This window comes from Cervus elaphus, chromosome 5 (assembly GCF_910594005.1).
Source record: "Cervus elaphus chromosome 5, mCerEla1.1, whole genome shotgun sequence".
In the NCBI taxonomy this organism is placed as follows: domain Eukaryota; kingdom Metazoa; phylum Chordata; class Mammalia; order Artiodactyla; family Cervidae; genus Cervus; species Cervus elaphus.
In genome coordinates this window covers 73,648,040-73,669,825 of record NC_057819.1, presented here as the reverse complement: position 1 = coordinate 73,669,825, position 21,786 = coordinate 73,648,040, and the positions used below count along the sequence as shown (strand labels likewise).

General features: G+C 36.3%; 1 protein-coding gene and 1 pseudogene across 1 annotated transcript; both read left to right on the top strand.

Annotated features, from left to right (window-relative positions):
- The first annotated feature begins 5,863 nt into the window (after positions 1–5,863).
- On the top strand, positions 5,864–6,743 carry LOC122693170 (annotated as a pseudogene).
- Positions 6,744–20,407: 13,664 nt separating this feature from the next.
- Positions 20,408–21,355, top strand: LOC122693348 (olfactory receptor 8H1-like). Its single transcript, XM_043900857.1, has one exon. The coding sequence runs from the start codon at positions 20,408–20,410 to the stop codon at positions 21,353–21,355; it is 948 nt and encodes a 315-aa protein (XP_043756792.1).
- Positions 21,356–21,786: the final 431 nt, after the last annotated feature.

The window sequence follows — 21,786 nt, the reverse complement described above, 5'->3', positions numbered from 1 at the left end:
CAAATCTGTACATGTTGCAATTAAAGCAAACCTGAAGTGTTTCAGGCATTCAATGGCTCAAAAATTTGGGAACTAATAGAGTAACCCCCAAAAGAATAAGACAAAATAAATGGTAACAGAGTCATGATATGCAGGAGGTGAATTATCATTTGATTTGTTGATATAGAATCCTGGATCACCATGGAAAGAGTTCATTTCAGTAAATAAATTATTCAGACATAGACATGCACAGAGTTGTAAAGCATCTGAATGGTGGCTAAACCCCACTTGTGGTTATGCCATCACACGGCAAAATGCTGAACTACTGTTAAGTTGATGTTTCATAAGTTTTGACATTCTGTTTCCTCCACCATCAACAATTTAAGAGTAGAAAATTGGTAGACTAAGAAATGATGACACAAATATTATTAACAAGAAATGATTGCTGATTAGCTGAGAGGAAGTGAAAGCATAGAGAAATAATAAAAGCAATTATAAATCTGTGGTCAGAAGGGAATGGTTAGGGTTAGAGTATTAATTTCCATGAGGTGTAAGCACAAGTGATAAGAGGACATTGGGTAATACAGAGAAATCTCTTGGTAATGTGCATTCATTTTGCATGACAGTTGAAATTCTTACCATTTATCTATGAAACCTCATCTTATGAAGTAGAGAATATTTAAAAAAAACACAGAGTTCCATTTCTTAACAAATACAAAGTGATTGACTCCCTAAGTTCAAAGACTCAATAAACTGCATGTGTGTGTGTGTGTGTGTGTGTGTGTGTGTGTGTGTGTGTGTAGATTAATAAATCACTGGCTATACACAATTCCTGAGGCATTTTGGAGGTATCTATAGAGATGGAGGCTCATATGCTAAAGAGTCTGCCTGCACTGCAGGAGACTGGGGCTTGATCCCTAGGTCGGGAAGATCCCCTGGAAAATGGAATGGCCACCCACTCCAGTATTCTTGCTGGAGAATTCCATGGACAGGAATTCCTGGCAGGCTACAGTCTGTGGTATCCCAAAGAATTGGACATGACTTAGCAACTGAGTACACATGCACATTAGCACTCAAAAACTGTTAGTTTTGTTGAAAATTATATTTAAGAAATTATTTCAAAGACATCTGTCATGGTCTGGGTGTGAGTTGGAAAATAACTTCTAGACATGAGACAGAACAAGAGGGAAATAAAGTTTATTAGAGTGGGAGATGCTGTTAGAACAGTGGACCATCTCAAGGGAGAACTGAAGTTGAACAGGGATCCTTAGTCCACTTTTATACCCATGGTACAAGGAGTGGGATAGGGATCTGGCAGATTATTTGCTGATTGGATGAGGCATGTATACTGGGTGGGGGTGGGGAAGAGTAAGGCGAATGTCTTCTCCCCTCCTATGGGGTAGGAGGGGACACAGGTTATGCTGCTCAGGAGGACCTGAAACCCATTAATAGTGACAGCATGGGGGAGGGAAGGACGATAAGGATCTGGTGTTTCTGTTCCTGTAATCCAAGACTTTCCTTGGTTTTATCTGCTCTTTTGTCCTTGGGTCACCACAACATCTTTCATTTATAAATATATTTTCAAATCACATTTTCCTTAGTGGTTAGGACATTGAAATTAGTGTATAGAGAATTATACATTGTATAGGTGATTTTAAGTAATTGAATTCCACTGGTTAGGTATTATTGAAATATGTTTCTATTTGGAGCAAAGAAAGCTTTATTCTAAGGTTAAGCAAGGAGGATGTGGTGTTCATGTTCAAGCGGCTTCCCAGCTGACTAGTGGTAAAGAACTCGTCTGCCAATGGAAGAAACATAAGAGATGAGAATTCAATTTCTAGGTGGGGAAGATCCCTTAGAGGAGGGCATGGCAAACCACTGCAGCATTCCTGTCTGGAGAATCTGATGGGCAGAGGAGCCGGCAAACTACATTTCATTGCATCGCAGAGCCAGACATGACTGAAGTGAGTTAGTACACATGCACACATGTTCAAAAGACCCAAGCTCTCAGATGATTTTCAAGGAAAAAATTTTATAGGCAAAATTTTCAGGGAGTTCTGCAGGATACTTGACCTTCCTCTGATTGGTTGGTGGTGAGGTCACAGGGTGGTGTTCCAGGAGTTTGCTTCCTGGTACCAGCCAGTCTGGTGTCCCTGAGCTTCTGCTCAGCCTGAAGTTACCATCCTGCACCTGGGTGGGGCCTTAGTTCCTATAGAAGATCTCAGTGACATGCATTGTTATGTACCTCCGTTGTGGAGGAAGCAGGACACTGGCCTGTTACTACGATATTGTTTCTTTCTGTGTGTGCTCACTGACCTAAACAGTTATTGTTTGAATATGTCCTTCAGAACTCAGGAAAGGTCAAGGAGGATGAAAACCTTCTTTCTACAAATAGGAAACTAGGGACAAGAAAATGCATTTGTACCTGGGAGGGCCCCACAGGTCCTACCGGGCTTCAATCCCTCTTTTCTTTGATAATCCTCAAATTTGTGGGGAACAGGTGTTGGACAAGGAAGGGAATAACATTTTGGATAGAGATGTTAATCATAAACTCAGCAGAGGAGCTCGGTTTTATGAGGACTTTGTATCAACATGACAAAATAAATGGTCATTGTCAAATAAAAAATAAATATTCTGAAAGCATAATCCTAAACTTTAACAAAATGAGTTTCAACACTGGGACATTACTGATCAAGAAGAGCTTGCTTCTGTTAATTTTGCGGTCACCATGGTTATTGAGGTGGCTTTACACTGAAAATAACTGAGAGTTTCTCAGTTGGCTTAACTCTCTAAGTTGTCTGTCCTCAAATAAGTTTACACTGGCGTTTTAATTTCTAAAGATTCCTGTTTTAGCAGGAGACAAAGAAGTGCTATCTTTTGATGAATAGAATTACCCTGCCTCAAATGAAGAACACATAAGAAAGTAGCTTCTTTATAAACACCAATAAATTATTACCTGAAATTCTGGATTTATGAGCAAACTTTCTTGTAAGATTCACGTTTAAATCGACATAAACATTGATTTCATTATCATGAATCAGCAGAAAATTTATAATAATATTGTAATCTGATATTTAGTCAGATTTAGACCCTTTTAGAGTATTCTTCATATTGGGCAAATAATCCTCAGCAAGATATTTAATATTTGGTGAACACTTCTGCAGGGGCAGAAATTACTTTGCTGACAAAGGTTTGTATAGTCAAAGCTATGGTTTTTCCAGTAGTCATATATGAATGAGAGTTGGACCATAAAGAAGGCTGAAAACCAAATAATCAATGCTTTTGAACTGTGGTGTTGGAGAAGACTCTTAAGAGTCCCTTGGACTGCAAGGAGATCAAACCAGTCAATCCTAAAGGAAATAATTCCTGAATATTCATTGGAAGGACTGATGCTGAAGCTGAAGCTCCAATACTTTGGCCACCTGATGTGAACAGCCTACTCATTAGAAAAGACCCTGGTGCTAGGAAACATTGAAGGCAGGATGAGAAGGGGATGACAGAGGATGAGATGGTTGGGTGGCATCACCAACTCAGTGGACATGAGTTTGAATAAACTTCAGCTGATGGTGAAGGACAGGGAAGCCTGGCATGCTACAGCCCTTGGGGTCACAAAGAGTCAGACACAACTCAGCGACTGAACTGAACTCTGGAGGAAAGTTGGTCAAGGGGTATCAGTCAATGCATAAGGCATTTAATTATGGGATTTATGAAAGGTTAGCATAAAATTGGTCACATTATATTATGAAATTTTAGTTATAAAATGCAGATGGATATTGACTATATAGTATAAGTATACAAATGGAGAATAATACAATTAAGCATTTAATGAACAAAAATAGCTCAGACATTCACCAAAATTTGAGTTTGATTATCTTCATATCATTTTTGAATTTTGTTATATATTCATTTTCTTTTTGGGTATGCTATATTTTTTTTTACCACAAAACACATACACATGCATAGAAGAACACAAGGGAAATTTTGGAGCTGATGGCCAGGTTTAGAACCTTAAATGTGGTGATGGCATTTGAATATATGCAGATGTCCAAATTCATTAATAAGTATATAGTAAATGTGTGTAAATCTTCCTGTATCAATTCTACTTCAGGAGAAGGCAATGGCAACCCACTCCAGTATTCTTGCCTGGAGAATCCCAGGGACAGAGGAGCCTGGTGGGCTGCTGTCTATGGGGTCACACAAAGTCGGACACGACTGAAGCAACTTCGCAACAGCAGCAGCAAAGCTTAAGAAATCAGTTCTGATCACCCCTGGAAGAATTTTCTTTTTTATATTTGGAGATTTCATTTTGTATCATTTAATGGACATATTTACTCTTAGCATAGTGTCACACATATATTTAAATATGCAATATAACTATGAAATTTCATTGTAAAAAATGTATCTTTCTATCCCTGATGGTTACAGTCATAGATTGACCATTTCTCTAGAAATGATTACTCTACCACCACTGGAATAAATTTAAACTATCACAAAGGAAAACTAAAGCATTGAGCTCTTTATTGTGTGGCTCCTAAGGGAAAATACAACCAGCTTTTCAAAACTTAGCACAGCTGCATTTAGTCCTTGAACTCTTGTCTGTGGAGACATGCAAAGCAATCTTTGATGGAAATTGTCCATACAGATGATCAGATGTTGCACAACCACCAATCCCCAGTATATGAGGTGCCCTGGAGTTTCCAGGATGAGAGGCAAAGTGTATTCTACTCTGTATTCATACACAGTTAGATCTCTGGTGTTCTATTTTAGACACAACTTCCTGACAAATTTTACATTTGAACAACAGTTGAACAAAATTTCTATGTTGATTTACTTTTCCCACAGAATGCAACAAAATGAGAGAATTAAAATTTTTAAAAAAAAATCAAAAATACTATGTAACAGAAATTCTCAGTTGGAATGGCCTTCATATTTTATTCATGAGGGAAACTGTCCTACTTCTAGTCAGATAATACTGGAAATAGTTGTTCCTCCACCAACGTTGGCTGCTGGTAATTATTATCTTGAAAATCAGAAAGTTTTAGTTAGGTTCAAATAAAACAGGGACATGAGAGAAGCAGGCATACAGATATTATTTAACCTTACCCAGGGCTTGTGAAAGATGACACTGATGTAATCAAGGTCTTCAAGGAATGTATGTATTTTAGAAATATAATTTTTGTAGAAATTTGGTTTTGAATATCAAGTTATGAAAACACATATATTTTTTGGAAGTTAATCCTAATATATGGTCTAGGATTTTTAACACACCCTACTGAAATCCAAAGATTGAAATTTATATTTCATTAGTATTAAATCATATTGGAAAAAAAATAATTGTGCATAATGTATTGAAACAATTATTTAATTATTGTTTTATATCTAGCATTTGTTTGTCAGAGTTGCTGAAATTAATTATGAATAGTAATTAGTACTATGGGCATACACTCTGTGATCAATCTATCTTCATAGAATTACTGAGACAACACATACTAGCTCTGACTCTGGATAAATTACATAAATTCTCTATGTACATTTTTAATCTAAAAATGTGACTAATATTAATATATATGGTATAATTTTCTCAATGGAATTAAATGCTTTAATAAAGTGAAATATTTAGAACACTATAAGACTATTTCTAATTTTCCAATACAGTAGTTTTTAGTATATTACGTGTAAATGTCAACTTATACACATTTCTATATTTAGCAATCAGGTAAAGATTTTTTTCTCTTCATAACTGACGCATTCCCCAATATGATCCCTTTTCAGAAAAAGCTAATATAAATATGCCATGTTGTTCATAGAAGCACAAATCTTTTTTGCAGTCATTCCTGCTAAGAATCAACTTTGAGTGCTCAACAGTTTGGAGAATTTGAACACCATGGGCAGAAGGAATATCATTCACGTGTCTGATTTCATCCTCATGGGACTAAGAGACTCTGAAGAGATCCGGCTGGTCCTCTTCACCCTCTTTCTACTAATATACCTGATCACTCTGCTGGGAAATGCAGGAATGATGTTGATAATCTGCCTCGATCTCCAGCTTCACACTCCCATGTATTTTTTCTTCAGTCACCTGTCATTTCTTGACCTCAAGATTCTCAACCGCCCTCACCCCTAAAACTTTAGACAACTTACTGACTTCCAACAAGTATATTTCACACCTGAACTGTTTCATCCAGATGAATTGTTTTGTCTTCGTGGTGTCACTGAATGTGTTCTTCTCTGCTCCATGGCCTATGATTGCTGTGTGATCTGCAACCCGCTGCATTACCCAGTTGTTATGTCCACTAGAACTGCTGCTCTCTTGTTATTGGATCCTTCTTGATTGGCTTCATTGACACCTTTGTCAACGTGCTTTGTTTGAACAAATTGCATTTCTGTGACTCTAGTGTAATCTATCACTTTTTCTGTGATGCATCCCCTGTTTTAGCCCTGTCCTGTACTGACACACATGCTATTGAAATCATAATATCCATTTTTGCTGGCTCCACCCTGGGGGTGTCTCTTATCACAATATCTGTGTCCTATGCGTCCATCCTGTCCACTATCCTGAAAATTACTTCCACTTCAGGGAAGCAAAATGCCTTCTCTACTTGTACCTTCCATCTCCTGTCAATCACCATCTTTTATCGCACTACAATTTTTACTTACGTAAAACCAAGTACGTCCTACTCTTTGGGAAAGGATCAAATGACTTCTGTTTTTTATAGTATTGCCATCCCCTTGCTGAATATGCTCATATACAGTCTTTGAAATAAATAAGTAAAAAATGCTCTCAGCAGAGTCTTACAGAAGAGAAAGAGCTCCAAACAATTAAAGTAACATTGATCCTAAACTTTTAAGCTCCTCTGTTTTTTTTTGTCCCTATAGTGTATTTCCTTGCTCTTTCTCCAAGAACAAATAGAAGTATTTATTTATTCTATTGATCCATCCTTTGTTTGAATAAATCTAATCTCAGGCCTTTCTAAGAATATGATTTTAGAAATCTACATTGTAATTGGAAACCATGAAACACGTTTAAACTATGGTCTCCATATGTATGTTTTTAAGGGCAACTGATTAACAAAATGAAAAGTATAGTTGTCAGTTTTTAAAGTGTGCTGTACAAATCCCCATACATAATCAAACTTTAAAGAATTTTATGATTGGAAAGAGCTCCATTTCGGGAAAAAACAATAGCAGTTTCAGAAATCATTTCCTTTACTTGGTGGAGAAGCAAGATAGCAGAGTGATTATGAGTACTTGGTTGGAAACCAAATTTTCAAGGACTTGGATTCCAAACCTTCTACACAATTGCCTGTTGAATGTTTAAAAAAAAAAAATCACTGAAACTAAGTTTCGAGTTCCTAAACTGTACAGATAAGTAACAATTCCAGGTCCAAACAGTTACTGTAAATATTAAATCAGTTAATTGATGTTAACTTTTTAAGGTGATACTAATAAATATTGGCCATTATCATCAGAACATTCACATCCCTGCAGTATTTTCAATGCCCAATGCCTTTTTCATAATAAATATTCATGTGTAGTTTTATGAATTAGCTTTGGTTTATTTAAAGGACAAACACACAAAAAGAAACTAAATAAAAACTTAGCATTTCACAATTTTTCATTTAGAATGGAATGTGTCAATATTGGAGATATTTGAAAAATTTAAGGAAATTGATATGCCTAAGAAGTTATTCAGGGTTTTGTATGTGTTCTTCTAGATTGATAGTTTTTTTTTTTTAATTAATTTATTTATTTTAATTTGAGGCTAATTACTTTACAATATTTTGGTGGTTTTTGCCATAATGTGACATGAATCAGCCATGGGTGTACATGTGTCCCCCATCCTAAACCCCCTCCCACTCCCCTCCCCATCCCATCCCTCAGGGTTGTCCCAGTGCACCGGCTTTGTGTGCCCTGTTGCATGCATTGAATTTGGACTGGTGATCTGTTTCACATATGGTAATATACATGTTTCAGTGTTATTCTTTCAAATCATCCCACCCTCACCTTCCTCCACAGAGTCCAAAAGTCTATTCTTTACCTCTGTGTCTCTTTTGCTGTATTGCATATAAGGTCATTGTTTTCTAAATTCCATATATATATATATATATATATATATATATACACTGTATTGGTGCTTTTCTTTCTGACTTACTTCACTCTAATAGGCTCAAGTTTCATCCACCTCATTAGAACTGAGGTAAAAAAAAATGCATAAAAATGCATTATTTTAATAGCTGAGTAATATTTCATTGTGTATATGTGCAACAGCTTTCTTATCCTGTCATCTGCCAATGGACATCTAGGTTGCTTATATGTCCTAGCGATTGTAAACAGATTGACAGTTTTAAATGTAAATATAGGGGTGTGTTAGTGTGTGTGTGTGTATTGTGTATATGAATAATATTCTTATCATTTCCTATGTCTTTTTTGAGGTTTTCTGTGTACACTTACAAGTTTAATCTTCGATTATTCCTTTATCATTGAAATCTAAGATGACTGTGTTTGGTTAATGGGAGAATCTAGATTCTCATTTTACAGTGTTTGGACATAAATGTTTGTAAATTTATGAAATTAAAATTCTGCATGCAGTGTTATCAATTTTATGGCTCCCAGAATATATCAATTATATTTTCTTAATAATTATTTATTTTGATGCATAATTGTTTTGCAATGTTGTGTCAGTTTCTGCTGTACAACAAAGTGAATCAGATATCAGTTCAGTTCAGTTCAGCCGCTCAGTCGTGTCTGACACTTTGTGACCCCATGAATCACAGCACACCAGGCCTTCCTGTCCATCACCAACACCCACAGTCTACCCAAACCCATGTCCATCAGGTCGCTGATGCAATCCAGCCATCTCATCCTCTGTCGTCCCCTTCTCCTCCTGCCCCCAATCCCTCCCAGCATCAGGGTCTTTTCCAATGAGTCAAATCTTCACAAGAGGTGGCCAAGGTGTTGGAATTTTAGCTTAAACATCAGTCCTTCCAATGAACACCCATGACTAATCTCCTTTAGGATGGACTGGTTGGATCTCCTTGCAGTCCAAGGGACTCTCAAGAGTCTTCAACACCACAGTTAAGAAGCATCAATTCTTCAGCTCTTAGCTTTCTTTCTAGCCCAACTCTCACACCCACACATGACTACTAGAAAAACCACAGCATTGACTAGACAGACCTTTGTTGACAAAGTAATGTCTCTGTTTTTTAATATGCTATCTAGGTTGGTCATAACTTTCCTTCCAAGGAGTAAGCGTCTTTTAATTTCATGGCTGCAATCACCATCTGACTTTGGAGCCCCCAGAAAACAAAGTCTGATACTGTTTGCACTGTTTCCCCATCTATTTGCCATGAAGTGATGGGACCAGATGCCATGATCTTAGTTTTCTGAATGTTAAGCTTTAAGCCAACTTTTTCCACTCTCCTCTTTCACTTTCATCAAAAGGCTCTTTAGTTCCTCTTCACTTTCTGCAATAGGGGTGGTGTCATCTTCATATCTGAGGTTATTGATATTTATCTCAGCAATCTTGATTCCAGCTTGTGCTTCTTCCAGCCCAGCGTTTTTCATGATGTACTCTGCATATAAGTTAAATAAGCAGGGTGACAATATACAGCCTTGGTGTATTCCTTTTCCTATTTGGAACCAGTCTGTTGGTCCATGTCCAGTACTAACTGTTTCTTCCTGACCTGCATACATGTTTCTCAAGAGACAAGTCAGATAGTATGGTATTCCCATCTCTTTCAGAATTTTCCACAGTTTATTGTGATCCACACTGTCAAAGGCTTTGGCATAGTCAATAAAGCAGAAGTAGATGTTTTTTCTGGAACTCTCTTACTTTTTTGATAATCCAGTGGATGTTGGCGATTTGATCTATGATTCCTCTGCCTTTTCTAAAATCATCTTGAATACCTGGAAGTTCACAGTTCATGTATTGCTGAAGCCTGGCTTGGGGAATTTTGAGCATTACTTTACTAGCATGTGAAATGAGTTCAATTGTGCAGTAGTTTGAGCTTTCTTTGGCATTGCCTTTCTTTGGGATTGGAATGAAAACTGACCTTTTCCAGTCCTGTGGCCACTGCTGAGTTTTCCAAATTTGCTGGCATATTGAGTGCAGCACTTTTGCAGCATCATCTTTCAGGATTTGAAATAGCTCAAGTGGAATTCCATCACCTCCACTAGCTTTGTTCATAGTGATGCTTCCTAAGGCCCACTTGACTTCACATTTTAGGATGTCTGGCTCTAGCTGAGTGTGAGTGATCACAGCATTGTGATTATCTGGGTCATGAAGATATTTTTTGTACAGTTCTTCTGTGTATTCTTGCCACCTATTCTTAATATCTTCTGCTTCTGTTAGGTCCATACCATTTCAGTCCTTTATTGAGCCCATCTTCACTTGAAATGTTCCCTTGGTGTCTCTAACATTCTTGAAGAGATCTCTAGTCTTTCCCATTGTGTTGTTTTCCTCTATTTCTCTGCATTGATCACTGAGGAAAGCTTTTTTCCCCTCTCCTTGCTATTCTTTGGAACTCTGCATTCAGATGGGGATATCTTTCCTTTTCTCCTTTGCTTTTTGCTTCTCTTCTTTTCACAGCTATTTGTAAGGCCTCCTCAGACAGCCATTTTGCCTTTTTGCATTTCTTTTCCATGGTTATGGTCTTAATCCCTGTCTCCTGTACAATTTCACCAACTTCCATTCACAGTTTATCAGGCACTCTGTCTATCAGATCTAGTCCCTTAAATCTATTTCTCACTTCCACTGTATAATCGTAAAGGATTTAATTTAGGTCATACCTGAATGGTCTCTTGGGCTTCCCTTGTGGCTCAGCTGGTAAATAATCTGCAGTGTAGGAGACCAGGGTTCAATCCCTGGGTTGGGAAGATCACCTGGGGACGGGAATGGCTACCCACTGCAGTATTCTGGCCTGGAGAATCCCATAGACTCTAAGGTCCATGGGGTTGCAAAGATTCTGAATCAGCTATAAGTATATGTATATTCCTTCACTCTTGGGTTGGCACACCCTCTCCAACTGAAATATTTAATAAGGCTACCTTTCTGTTACAGGTCAGCAAGCTTCAGTAAATGCATCTTTGTTGAAATTCTGTGTGTTTTAAAACATTTTTGCCTTTCTCCTGATTTCTACAGGTTTGATATGATTGTTAAAACTAAATTCTTAATCTGAATGCTTGGTTCATCTAATTTTTTTTTTTAACAGAGAAAAATAATTCCTAAGTCATTTTGGAAATATATTTAGAGATTCTCATTTCTCCAAATCAGGCAGAAAAACTTCATTAAGTTGATGGTATTAAAAATGAAACCGGGTTTTGCTTTCATTTTTCCTTAAAAAGAGACTTGAACAACAACCCAGTTTAATGTACTCTTCCCAGCATTGTTACAAAATGACCTCTGGAAAAGATGAAATCTCCATTGCTGCCTTCACTGTGCATGAATCATTGAGAAGTAATGAAACAAATTGAGCAGTCAAAACATTTCTTGATTTGCATTTCTCTGATAATGAGTGATGTTGAGCATCTTTTCATGTGTTTGTTAGTCATCTGTATGTCTTCTTTGGAGAAAGGTCTGTTTAGTTCTTTGGCCCATTTTTTGATTGGGTCATTTATTTTTCTGGAATTGAGCTGCAGGAGTTGCTTGTATATTTTTGAGATTAATCCTTTGTCTGTTTCTTCATTTGCTATTATTTTCTCCCCATCTGAGGGCTGTCTTTTCACCTTACTTACAGTTTCCTTTGTTGTGCAAAAGCTTTTAAGTTTCATTAGGTCCCATTTGTTTAGTTTTGCTTTTATTTCCAATATACTGGGAGGTGGGTCATAGAGGATCTTGCTGTGATTTATGTCGGAGAGTGTTTTGCCTATGTTCTCCTCTAGGAGTTTTATAGTTTCTGGTCTTACATTTAGATCTTTAATCCATTTTGAGTTTATTTTTGTGTATGGTGTTAGAAAGTGTTCTAGTTTCATTCTTTTACAAGTGGTTGACCAGCTTTCCCAGCACCACTTATTAAAGAGGTTGTCTTTTTTCCATTGTATATCCTTGCCTCCTTTGTCAAAGATAAGGTGTCCATAAGTTCGTGGATTTATCTCTGGGCTTTCTATTCTGTTCCATTGATCTATATTTCTGTCTTTGTGCCAGTACCATACTGTCTTGATGACTGTGGCTTTGTAGTATAGTCTGAAGTCAGGCAGGTTGATTCCTCCAGTTCCATTCTTCTTTCTCAAGATTACTTTGGCTATTTGAGGGTTTTTTTTGTATTTCCATACAAATTGTGAAATTATTTGTTCTAGTTCTGTGAAAAATACCGTTGGTAGCTTGATAAGGATTGCATTGAATCTATAGATTGCTTTGGGTAGAATAGCCATTTTGACAATATTGATTCGTCCAATCCATGAACACGGTATGTTTCTCCATCTGTTTATGTCCTCTTTGATTTCTTTCATCAGTGTTTTATAGTTTTCTATGTATAGGTCTTTCATTTCTTTAGGTAGATATACTCCTAAGTATTTTATTCTTTTTGTTGCAATGGTGAATGGTATTGTTTCCTTAATTTCTCTTTCTGTTTTTTCATTGTTAGTATATAGGAATGCAAGGGATTTCTGTGTGTTAATTTTATAACCTGCAACTTTACTATATTCATTGATTAGCTCTAGTAATTTTCTGGAAGAGTCTTTAGGGTTTTCTATGTAGAGGATCATGTCATCTGCAAACAGCGAGAGTTTCAATTCTTCTTTTCCTATCTGGATTCCTTTTACTTCTTTTTCTGCTCTGATTGCTATGGCCAAAACTTCCAACACTATGTTGAATAGGAGTGGTGAGAGTGGGCATCCTTGTCTTGTTCCTGATTTCAGGGGAAATGCTTTCAATTTTTCACCATTCAGGGTGATACTTGCTGTGGGTTTGTCATATATAGCTTTTATTATGTTGAGGTATGTTCCTTCTATACCACTTCTGGGCATACACACTGAGGAAACCAGATCTGAAAGAGACACGTGCACCCCAATGTTCATCGCAGCACTGTTTATAATAGCCAGGACATGGAAGCAACTAGATGCCCATCAGCAGATGAATGGATAAGGAAGCTGTCGTACATATACACCATGGAATATTACTCAGCCGTTAAAAAGAATTCATTTGAATCAGTTCTAATGAGATGGATGAAACTGGAGCCCATTATACAGAGTGAAGTAAGCCAGAAAGATAAAGAACATTACAGCATACTAACACATATATATGGAATTTAGAAAGATGGTAACAACAACCCTATATGCAAGACAGAGAAAGAGACACAGATGTACAGAACAGACTTTTGAACGCTGTGGGAGAAGGTGAGGGTGGGATGTTGTGAAAGAACAGCATGTATATTATCTATGGTGAAACAGGTCACCAGCCCAGGTGGGATGCATGAGACAAGTGCTCGGGCCTGGTGCACTGGGAAGACCCAGAGGAATCAGGTGGAGAGGGAGGTGGCAGGGGGGATCGGGATGGGGAATACGTGTAAATCTATTGCTGATTCATGTCAATGTATGACAAAACCCACTGAAAAAATAAATAAATAAAAGTAATGAATTCCCAAAAAAACACAAAAAAACAAAAACATTTTTTGAAAGGAAAGTGAAAGAAAGAAAGAAAGTGAAGTTGCTCGGTCGTATCTGACTGTTTGCAACCCTGTGGACTGTAGCCTACCAGGCTTCTCTGTCCATGGGATTCTCCAGGCAAGAACACTGGAGTGGGTTACCATTTCCTTCTCCAGGGGATCTTCCCGACCCAGGGATCGAACCCGTGTCTTCCACATTGGAGGCTGAAGCTTTAACCTCTGAGCCACCAGGGAAGCAAAGATTAATTTAATGAAGTTCTTTTAGGATAAAATACATGTGTTTAAAATATTTGTCTCTCTCTTCAACAAGATTGTAAGCTCTTTGGGAAAAACTTGTTTAGTCATAGTTTTGCTCTCCACAGCGTGGAACAAATGTGTTACATATGCAGTATATAAGTAAATGCTTTCTTTGCTTTTTTGGCTTGTGGAAACATAGTGATGAATTTATTAAGGTTAAGAATTCTATCTTATTCATGTTTATATCTTGTCTGATATTTAGACAACCCTGTGCATATCAGCACTCAAAAAACATTAATTGAAAATTCTATTTCTAGAATTCTTTCAAAAACATTGCTTACTTGTATATTAAAAATGGCGTAGTGATTAATAGATTTCCTTTGAAATGATTTTTTTCTTTAATGATTAGGATAAGGAAATGAGTGTATGTGGATTTATGCTTTGTTGATGTGTTTTGTAATCAGTGCAGTCAACTGATAGGCCTTCTTATAATCTTATGTATATCACAAACCAACCTCCTGAAGAAATAAACAGTCTTCAGTTCTTCAGTCTTGGAACTAGCTGAAGACAATTCATGTGAAAGGGGGTGTGTGTGTGTGTGCGCGCACACACAATGTATACATTTGGTTTTGAAATTTTAATTTTCTTCTCTGGTCTACATTACTGATATCTGACTCCTGAAAACTTCACTTTACAATGTGATTTTACATTATAAACTATTGCAAGTGACAGCTGATGAGATATACTATATTATATTTTATATATTATATATAAAGGCTTATTAAGGCTGTCTTAACAACTCATCACTCATTCCATTTCTTAAACCTACATACATTTTTCCTTCTAAGCACAATATCAGATTTAGATGATTGCTTTCATTATATTTTACCATCATCATGGAAAATTATTAAACTGATATTTCCCTTTATTTTTTCTCTATCAAAGCTTTTCATTTATGCACTATAACTATAATGCTCACATTTTTATCATTGTGTGAAAAATGACAGCTGTTGAAATTTATTTATATTTACCTATATTTTCCTTGGTTCTAATTGTATGTATTATTTGTACTTACACTGTGTATGTATTCTGTAGATCATTCCAGGCCTTTATATTTATTTAGTATTAATAAAACTATATATCAATTGTTATTTTTTATGTTTTAATGTTTCTTAGTTAATCTCTCTCTAAGAGCAGAAATATACCACAATTTTCCAGTTAATCATAAAATATAGAAATATATTTTATTTGTCAAGTTATGATTAAATGTCCAGATGTACACATAGTTTGATATACACCTCAAATTTATCCTTGGTGACTTCTCATCATTTTCTCTTTGAACTGCTCTATCTGTACTGTCCCTGAAAACCTCTAATATGCATCTTTCCAGAATGGGCCAAGTAGGTGTTACTAGGTCCTAGAAAAAAACAATAAATTCAACCTGATAGGGAACAGAGTTTTCAATGCCAATAGATGCTTTCTAGGCTCAAGAATTATCTGGTTATTTAAAAAAATAAAATAAAACAGTAGACACAGAAGGTGTTCTGGAAATTGAGTAGAAGTTATCCTTTTGTAGGAGGCATTTACATTTAAAGAGGAAATGTCCATGTAGCTCAGATGATAAAGAATCTGCCTGAGATGCAGGAGACTTGGGTTCAGTCCCCAGGTGGGGAAGATCTCTTAGAGAAGGAAGTGGCAACACACTCCAGTATTCTTGCCTGGAGAATCCCCATGAACAGAGGACCTTGGTGGACTACAATCCAATCCATGGAGTTGCAAAGAGTTGGACACAGTTGAGTGACTAACACTACTACTCTCCATTTGGAAGGATGACTCCCTCTCTGTGGGCTTCCCTGCTGGCTCAGAGAGTAAAGAATCTACCTGCAATGCAGGAGACCTGGTTTGACCCCTAGGTTGGGAAGATCCCCCAGAGAAGGGAATGGCTACCCACTACAGTATTCTTGCCTGGAGAACTCCAAGGACAGAGGAGCCTGGCGGGCTATAGTCCATGAGGTCACAAAGATTCACAAAGAGTCTGACATGACTGAATGACTATCACTTTCACTTTGCCTCCCTTTCTATACCAGGAAGAGAAATATGGCTAAATCCCTATTCAGTGAAGAAGGAATGAAGTTGAGTCTGCATTAACAATTGCACTCTTGGTTCCTATTCTTTCTCTGGCTCCCACCCTCCCACATCTTTTACCTTTAGCTGGAGATGGTATTTAGGGGTTTGGGAACTTTTTGGAGAATTACTCAGTTTTCTTGTGTGTCTCCCATGTATAAAAGGGGTATACATATTACTAAATTTCTATTTGTTTTTCTCTTGGTTATCTGCCTTTCATTACAAGAAGGTGGGTTTTAGCCAAAAATCTGAAAGGACAGAGTGAAAATTATTTTTTCCCCCATAAATCTCATAAAGGAAGGAAATTTCATAAATCTCAAGAAGGAATATCTTAAGGAATTGCTTTGTTGATGCTAGAAGAATGTTGTTATTTAAGGCTGAGTAGGTGTTTCTGTTGATGGTGGAGGTTTGTCCAATGTGTAATGCAGATACACAATGCACAGTAGAGATGAGAGAGGAGGTGAAAGGCCAGAGGAAAATTTTTGTTTATAATTTTTCTGGTCTCATGAAAAATGTAGACTTTACTTCACACCTGTTCTAGCAGAATGAAGCTTCAGTGAGTATATTGCTCTTCTAAAATTCATTAAAAATACAATAAATACACCTTTTTTTCCCCTTTTTTCCAAACAAAAAATTATCTCCTGAAATTCTGGAGTATGATCTGAGTTTTCTGTAAGAGTAACTTTTAAATCTATATGAAAATTGGTTTAGTTGTCATGAATTAATGAAAGATTCATTAAAGTATTTCCATCTGATTCTCAGTCTATCCTTTCTATAGTCTTTCTCTGTTGTCTCATCTTGCATGAATAATGTTCAGTAAAGTTCTTAATATCTGAAGAAGACTTCACTAGAATAAAGTTGGTTATAGGTTATTGGTCAATAAATAAAACAAGAAGTTATTGGTTTCATAAGAGGCTAGAATAACATTGGCCATAGCATGTTATGAAATTTAAGTTATGAAACAAGGATGGGTACTGAATATCCAGTATGATAATAATTGTGAAGTTCTACAGGTATGCAAACAAGCATTCTATTAAAAAAAATCATCCTGAGAAGTTTATCAAAGTGTTACAAAAGTTTTGAAAATTTTCATATCATTTTTTTTAAAGATGAGTACTTTATTTATTTATTTTTTAAGTTTTTTGGCCTATATATATATTTTTCATTTATTTTTATTAGTTGGGGGCTAATTACTTTACAATATTGTAGTGGTTTTTGCCATATATTGACATGAATCAGCCATGGACTTACATGTGTTCCCCATCCCTCTGGGTCTTCTCAGTGCACCAACCCTGAGCACTTGTCTCATGCATCCAACCTGGGCTGGTGATCTGTTTCACCCTTGATAGTATACTTGTTTCAATGCTATTGTCTCAGAACATCCCACCTCGCCTTCTCCCACAGAGTTTTCTGTTCTGTACATCTATGTCTCTTTTTCTGTTTTGCATATTCGATTATCATTACCATCTTTTTAAAATTCCATACATATGCATTAGTATACTGTCTTGGTCTTTATCTTTCTGGCTTACTTTACTCTGTATAATGGGCTCCAATTTCATCCATCTCATTAGAACTGATTCAAAGTAATTCTTTTTAATGGCTGAGTAATATTCCATTGTGTATATGTACCATAGCTTCCTTATCCATTCGTCTGCTGATGGGCATCTAGTTGCTTCCATGTCCTCGCAATTGTAAACAGTGCTACGATGAACATTGGGGTGCACATGTCTCTTTCAGTCTGGTTTCCTCAGTGTGTATGCCCAGGAGTGGTATTGCTGGGTCATATGGCCGTTTTATTTCCAGTTTTGTAAGAAATCTCCACACTGTTCTCCATAGTGGCTCTACTAGTTTGCATTCCCACCAGCAGTGTAAGAGGGTTCCCTTTTCTCCATACCCTCTCCAGCATTTATTGCTTGTAGACTTTTGGATAGCAGCCATCCTGACTGGCGTGTATTGGTACCTCATTGTGGTTTTGATTTGCATTTCTCTGATAATGAGTGATGTTGAGCATCATTTCATGTGTTTGTAAGCCATCTGTATGTCTTCTTTGGAGAAACGTCTGTTTAGTTCTTTGGCCCATTTTTTGATTGGGTCATTTATTTTTCTGGAATTGAGCTGCAGGTGTTGCTTGTATATTTTTGAGATTAATCCTTCGTATCCATTTATGACAAAAACCCTCCAGAAAGCAGGAATAGAAGGAGCATACCTCAACATACTAAAAACTACATATGACAAATCCACAGCAAACATTACCCTCAATGGTGAAAAATTGAAAGTATTTCCCTTAAAGTCAGGAAGAAGACAAGGGTGCCCACTCTCACCACTACTATTCAACATAGTTTTGGAAGTGTTGGTCACAGCAATCAGAGCAGAAAAAGAAATAAAAGGAATACAGATAGGAAAAGAAGAAGTAAAACTCTCACTCTTTGCAGACGACATGATCCTCTACATAGAAAACCCTAAATTCTCTACCAGAAAATTACTAGAGCTAATCAATGATTACAATAATGTTGCAGGAGATAAAATTAACACACAGAAATCCCTTGCATTCCTATACACTAACAGTGAGAAAACAGAAAGAGAAATTAAGGAAACAATACCATTTACCATTGCAACAAAAAGAATAAAATAATTAGGAGTACATATACCTAAATAAACGAAAGACCTATATATAGAAAACTACAAAACACTGATGAAAGAAATCAAAGAGGACACAAATAGATGGAGAAATATACCGTGTTCATGGATTGGAAAAATCAACATTGTGAAAATAGCTATGCTACCCAAAGCAATCTATAGATTCAATGCAATCCCTATCAAGCTACCAACGGTATTTTTCACAGAACTAGAACAAATAATTTCACAATTTGTATGGAAATACATATCATTCCTTCAATTTTGTTAAATTCTCAATTTGTTTCTAATGAAAATATCCCCTCCCATATAGTATCACACAATTAAATATAAAAGACTCATTGTGAAAAATGTATCATACCTTCCCTTACAGTTTCAGGCATGAGTAAGTAAGTATTTCTCTAGAAATAGTTTCTCTACCACCCAGGCAAAATTTTAGAGCATCATACAGGAAGATCAAATCATTAGGCCCTTCACTGTAGGTCTTGGAAAGGAAGACATTTAGTTTCTCATGACCTAGCATACCTGCAATTTAGTCCTTGAAGATATGCCAAGTCCCTTTTGCCCTTGGAGATATGACAAGAATTCTTCCTTGGAAATTGGTCCACAGGGATGACAAAATGTTGCAATCAATCCCCACTATATGAGGTGCCCTGGAATTATTAGGATAAGAGGCAAGGCATACTCTGCTCTGCTTCTGATACTCATTTTAGACATAAATTCCTGGAAGATTTTACATTTGATCAGGAACTGAACAAAATTTCTAGGTTGATTAATTTTTCCTCAGAATAAAGCAGAATGACTACACTAAAATTTAAAAAGAATTTACCTCAAAGGAAAAATTATTATAGTACAAAAATTTTCAACTGAAATGGTCTTCATATTTTATTTGTGAGTAAATGTTGAAGTTGACATACTTCTAGACAGATAATTTTGGAGAAAACTGTTTTTTGATCAACCTTGCCTCCCAGTAGGTATTATTTTCAAAACTGGAAGGTTTTAGTTGAAATCAAATAAAGCAAGGATAATATCAGAAATGTATGCATGCAGATATCATTTTAGATATATTTGCCTTCAGTAGTGCCAGGACTGGTGGACCCAGAAATATAGAGTTTTTATAATCATGGTCTTTTAGCAATTTAGGAATATAGTTTTGGAAGAAATTTGATTTTGAATGGTCAGGTTATGATAACTTTGTATCTTTTGGAAAGTAATGCTATGTATGTGGTACCTCTACTAAAGTCCAAAGATTGAAAGCTACTTTTAATTAATATTAAATAATATTGGGGGAATAGAAAAGCATGGTATATTAAAATATTCTATCATGATTGTTTATGATCTATATACAGCATTTTAATAGGCATATTTGAAATTACTATGACAGGAATGTAATGGACATGCTCTCTGGAGAAAATCTATCTTGGTAGAAATACAGAGCCAACATTCAATGGTTCTAACTATGAATATATTACCCAATTATGCTCCCTTTTTCTCATGTGAAAAATGTGGTTAATAATTCTATGGAATAATTATATTATGGGCATTAGATGTATTAACAATGGGAAGCATTTAGAACTGTGTCAGGCTTATACAAACTATTCAATATACTACCTTTTGTTGTATTCAAATGTCAATTTACATCTATTTCTATATTGGGAATCAAATTCATATTTTGCTCTTCATACACAGTCCACACCTCATTATCATCAGTTCTTGGAAATGCTAAACAAATATAAATATGTCATGTCATATACAGAAACACAAAGCTTTTTGAAATAATTTCTGATAGGTTTCAACTTGGATTTTTCAGCAGTATACAGCATTTGAACACTATGGGTAAAAGGAGTATCACGCTTTTGTCTGATTTCTTTCTCATGGGACTGACAGACTCTGAAGACATCCAGCTGGTCCTCTTCACCCTCTTCCTCCTGATGTACTTGATCACTGTGCTGGGGAATATGGGGATGATACTGATAATCTGCCTGGATTCCAAGCTTCACACACCCATGTATTTTTTCCTCAGTCATTTGTCATTTCTTGACCTCATTTACTCAAGTGTCATCACCCCTAAAACCCTAGACAACTTACTGACTTCTATCAAAACTATTTCATACCTGAACTGCTTCACTCAGATGTATTTCTTTGTCTTTTTGGGTGCCACTGAATGTTTCCTTCTCTCCTCCATGGCCTATGATCGCTATGTAGCTATCTGCAGCCCTCTGCATTACCCCGTTGTAATGTCCATCAGGCGATGCTGTTCTCTTGTCTTTGGATCTTATTTGATTGGCTTTACAGATTCTTTTGTCAATGTGTTTTGCATGAACAAATTGCATTTCTGCGACTCCAATGTAATCTATCACTTTTTCTGTGACACATCCCCAATTCTATCCCTGTCCTGCACTGACACACACAACATTGAAATCATGATATTCATTGTTGCTGGCTGTACCCTAGTGGTGTGTCTTATCACAATATCCATGTCCTATGTGTCCATCCTGTCCACCATCCTGAAAATTACTTTCACTTCAGGGAAGTGGAAAGCCTTCTCTACCTGTGCCTCCCATCTCCTGGGAGTAACCATCTTTTATGGCACTATGATTTTCACTTACCTAAAACCAAATAAGTCCTACTCCTTGGGAAACGATCAAGTAGCTTCTGTTTTTTATACTATTGTCATCCCCATGCTGAATCCCCTCATATGCAGTCTTAGAAACAAAGAAGTGAAAAATGCTGTCAGTAGAGTCATTCAGAAAAGAAAGATTTCAAAGCAATTAAAATAACAGTGATGCTGAACTTTTAAGCTATTTTTTTCTTCTTCCCTCTATAGCATTTCCTTCCTCTTTCTTCAAAAATGAATTGAAGACTTCACCTGTTCTTTATTTATTCTTTTATTCAGTAGAATTATCCTTTGCTTGACTAAATATTTTCTTGGACATTTATTATAATATGCCTTTAGAAATCCACATTGTAATTGGAAACACTGACACATGTTAAATCCATGGTGCAAATGTATCTGTTTTTAAGGGTAACTGATTAGCAAAACAGAAATTACTTTTACCACCTTTTAAAGTACATCATGAAGATCCAGAGAATTTTATGATGGAAAAGAGCTTCATTTTGGGAACAATGTTAGCAGTTTTATAATTTATTTCATTTACTTTGTGGAAAAGCAGTATAGCAGAATACTCTTGTTTTTGAACCAAACATTCCA

Bases quoted from the DNA above. Each gene is read 5' to 3' on its own strand.
- LOC122693348 (XM_043900857.1), top strand. From the start codon at position 20,408: ATGGGTAAAAGGAGTATCACGCTTTTGTCTGATTTCTTTCTCATGGGA.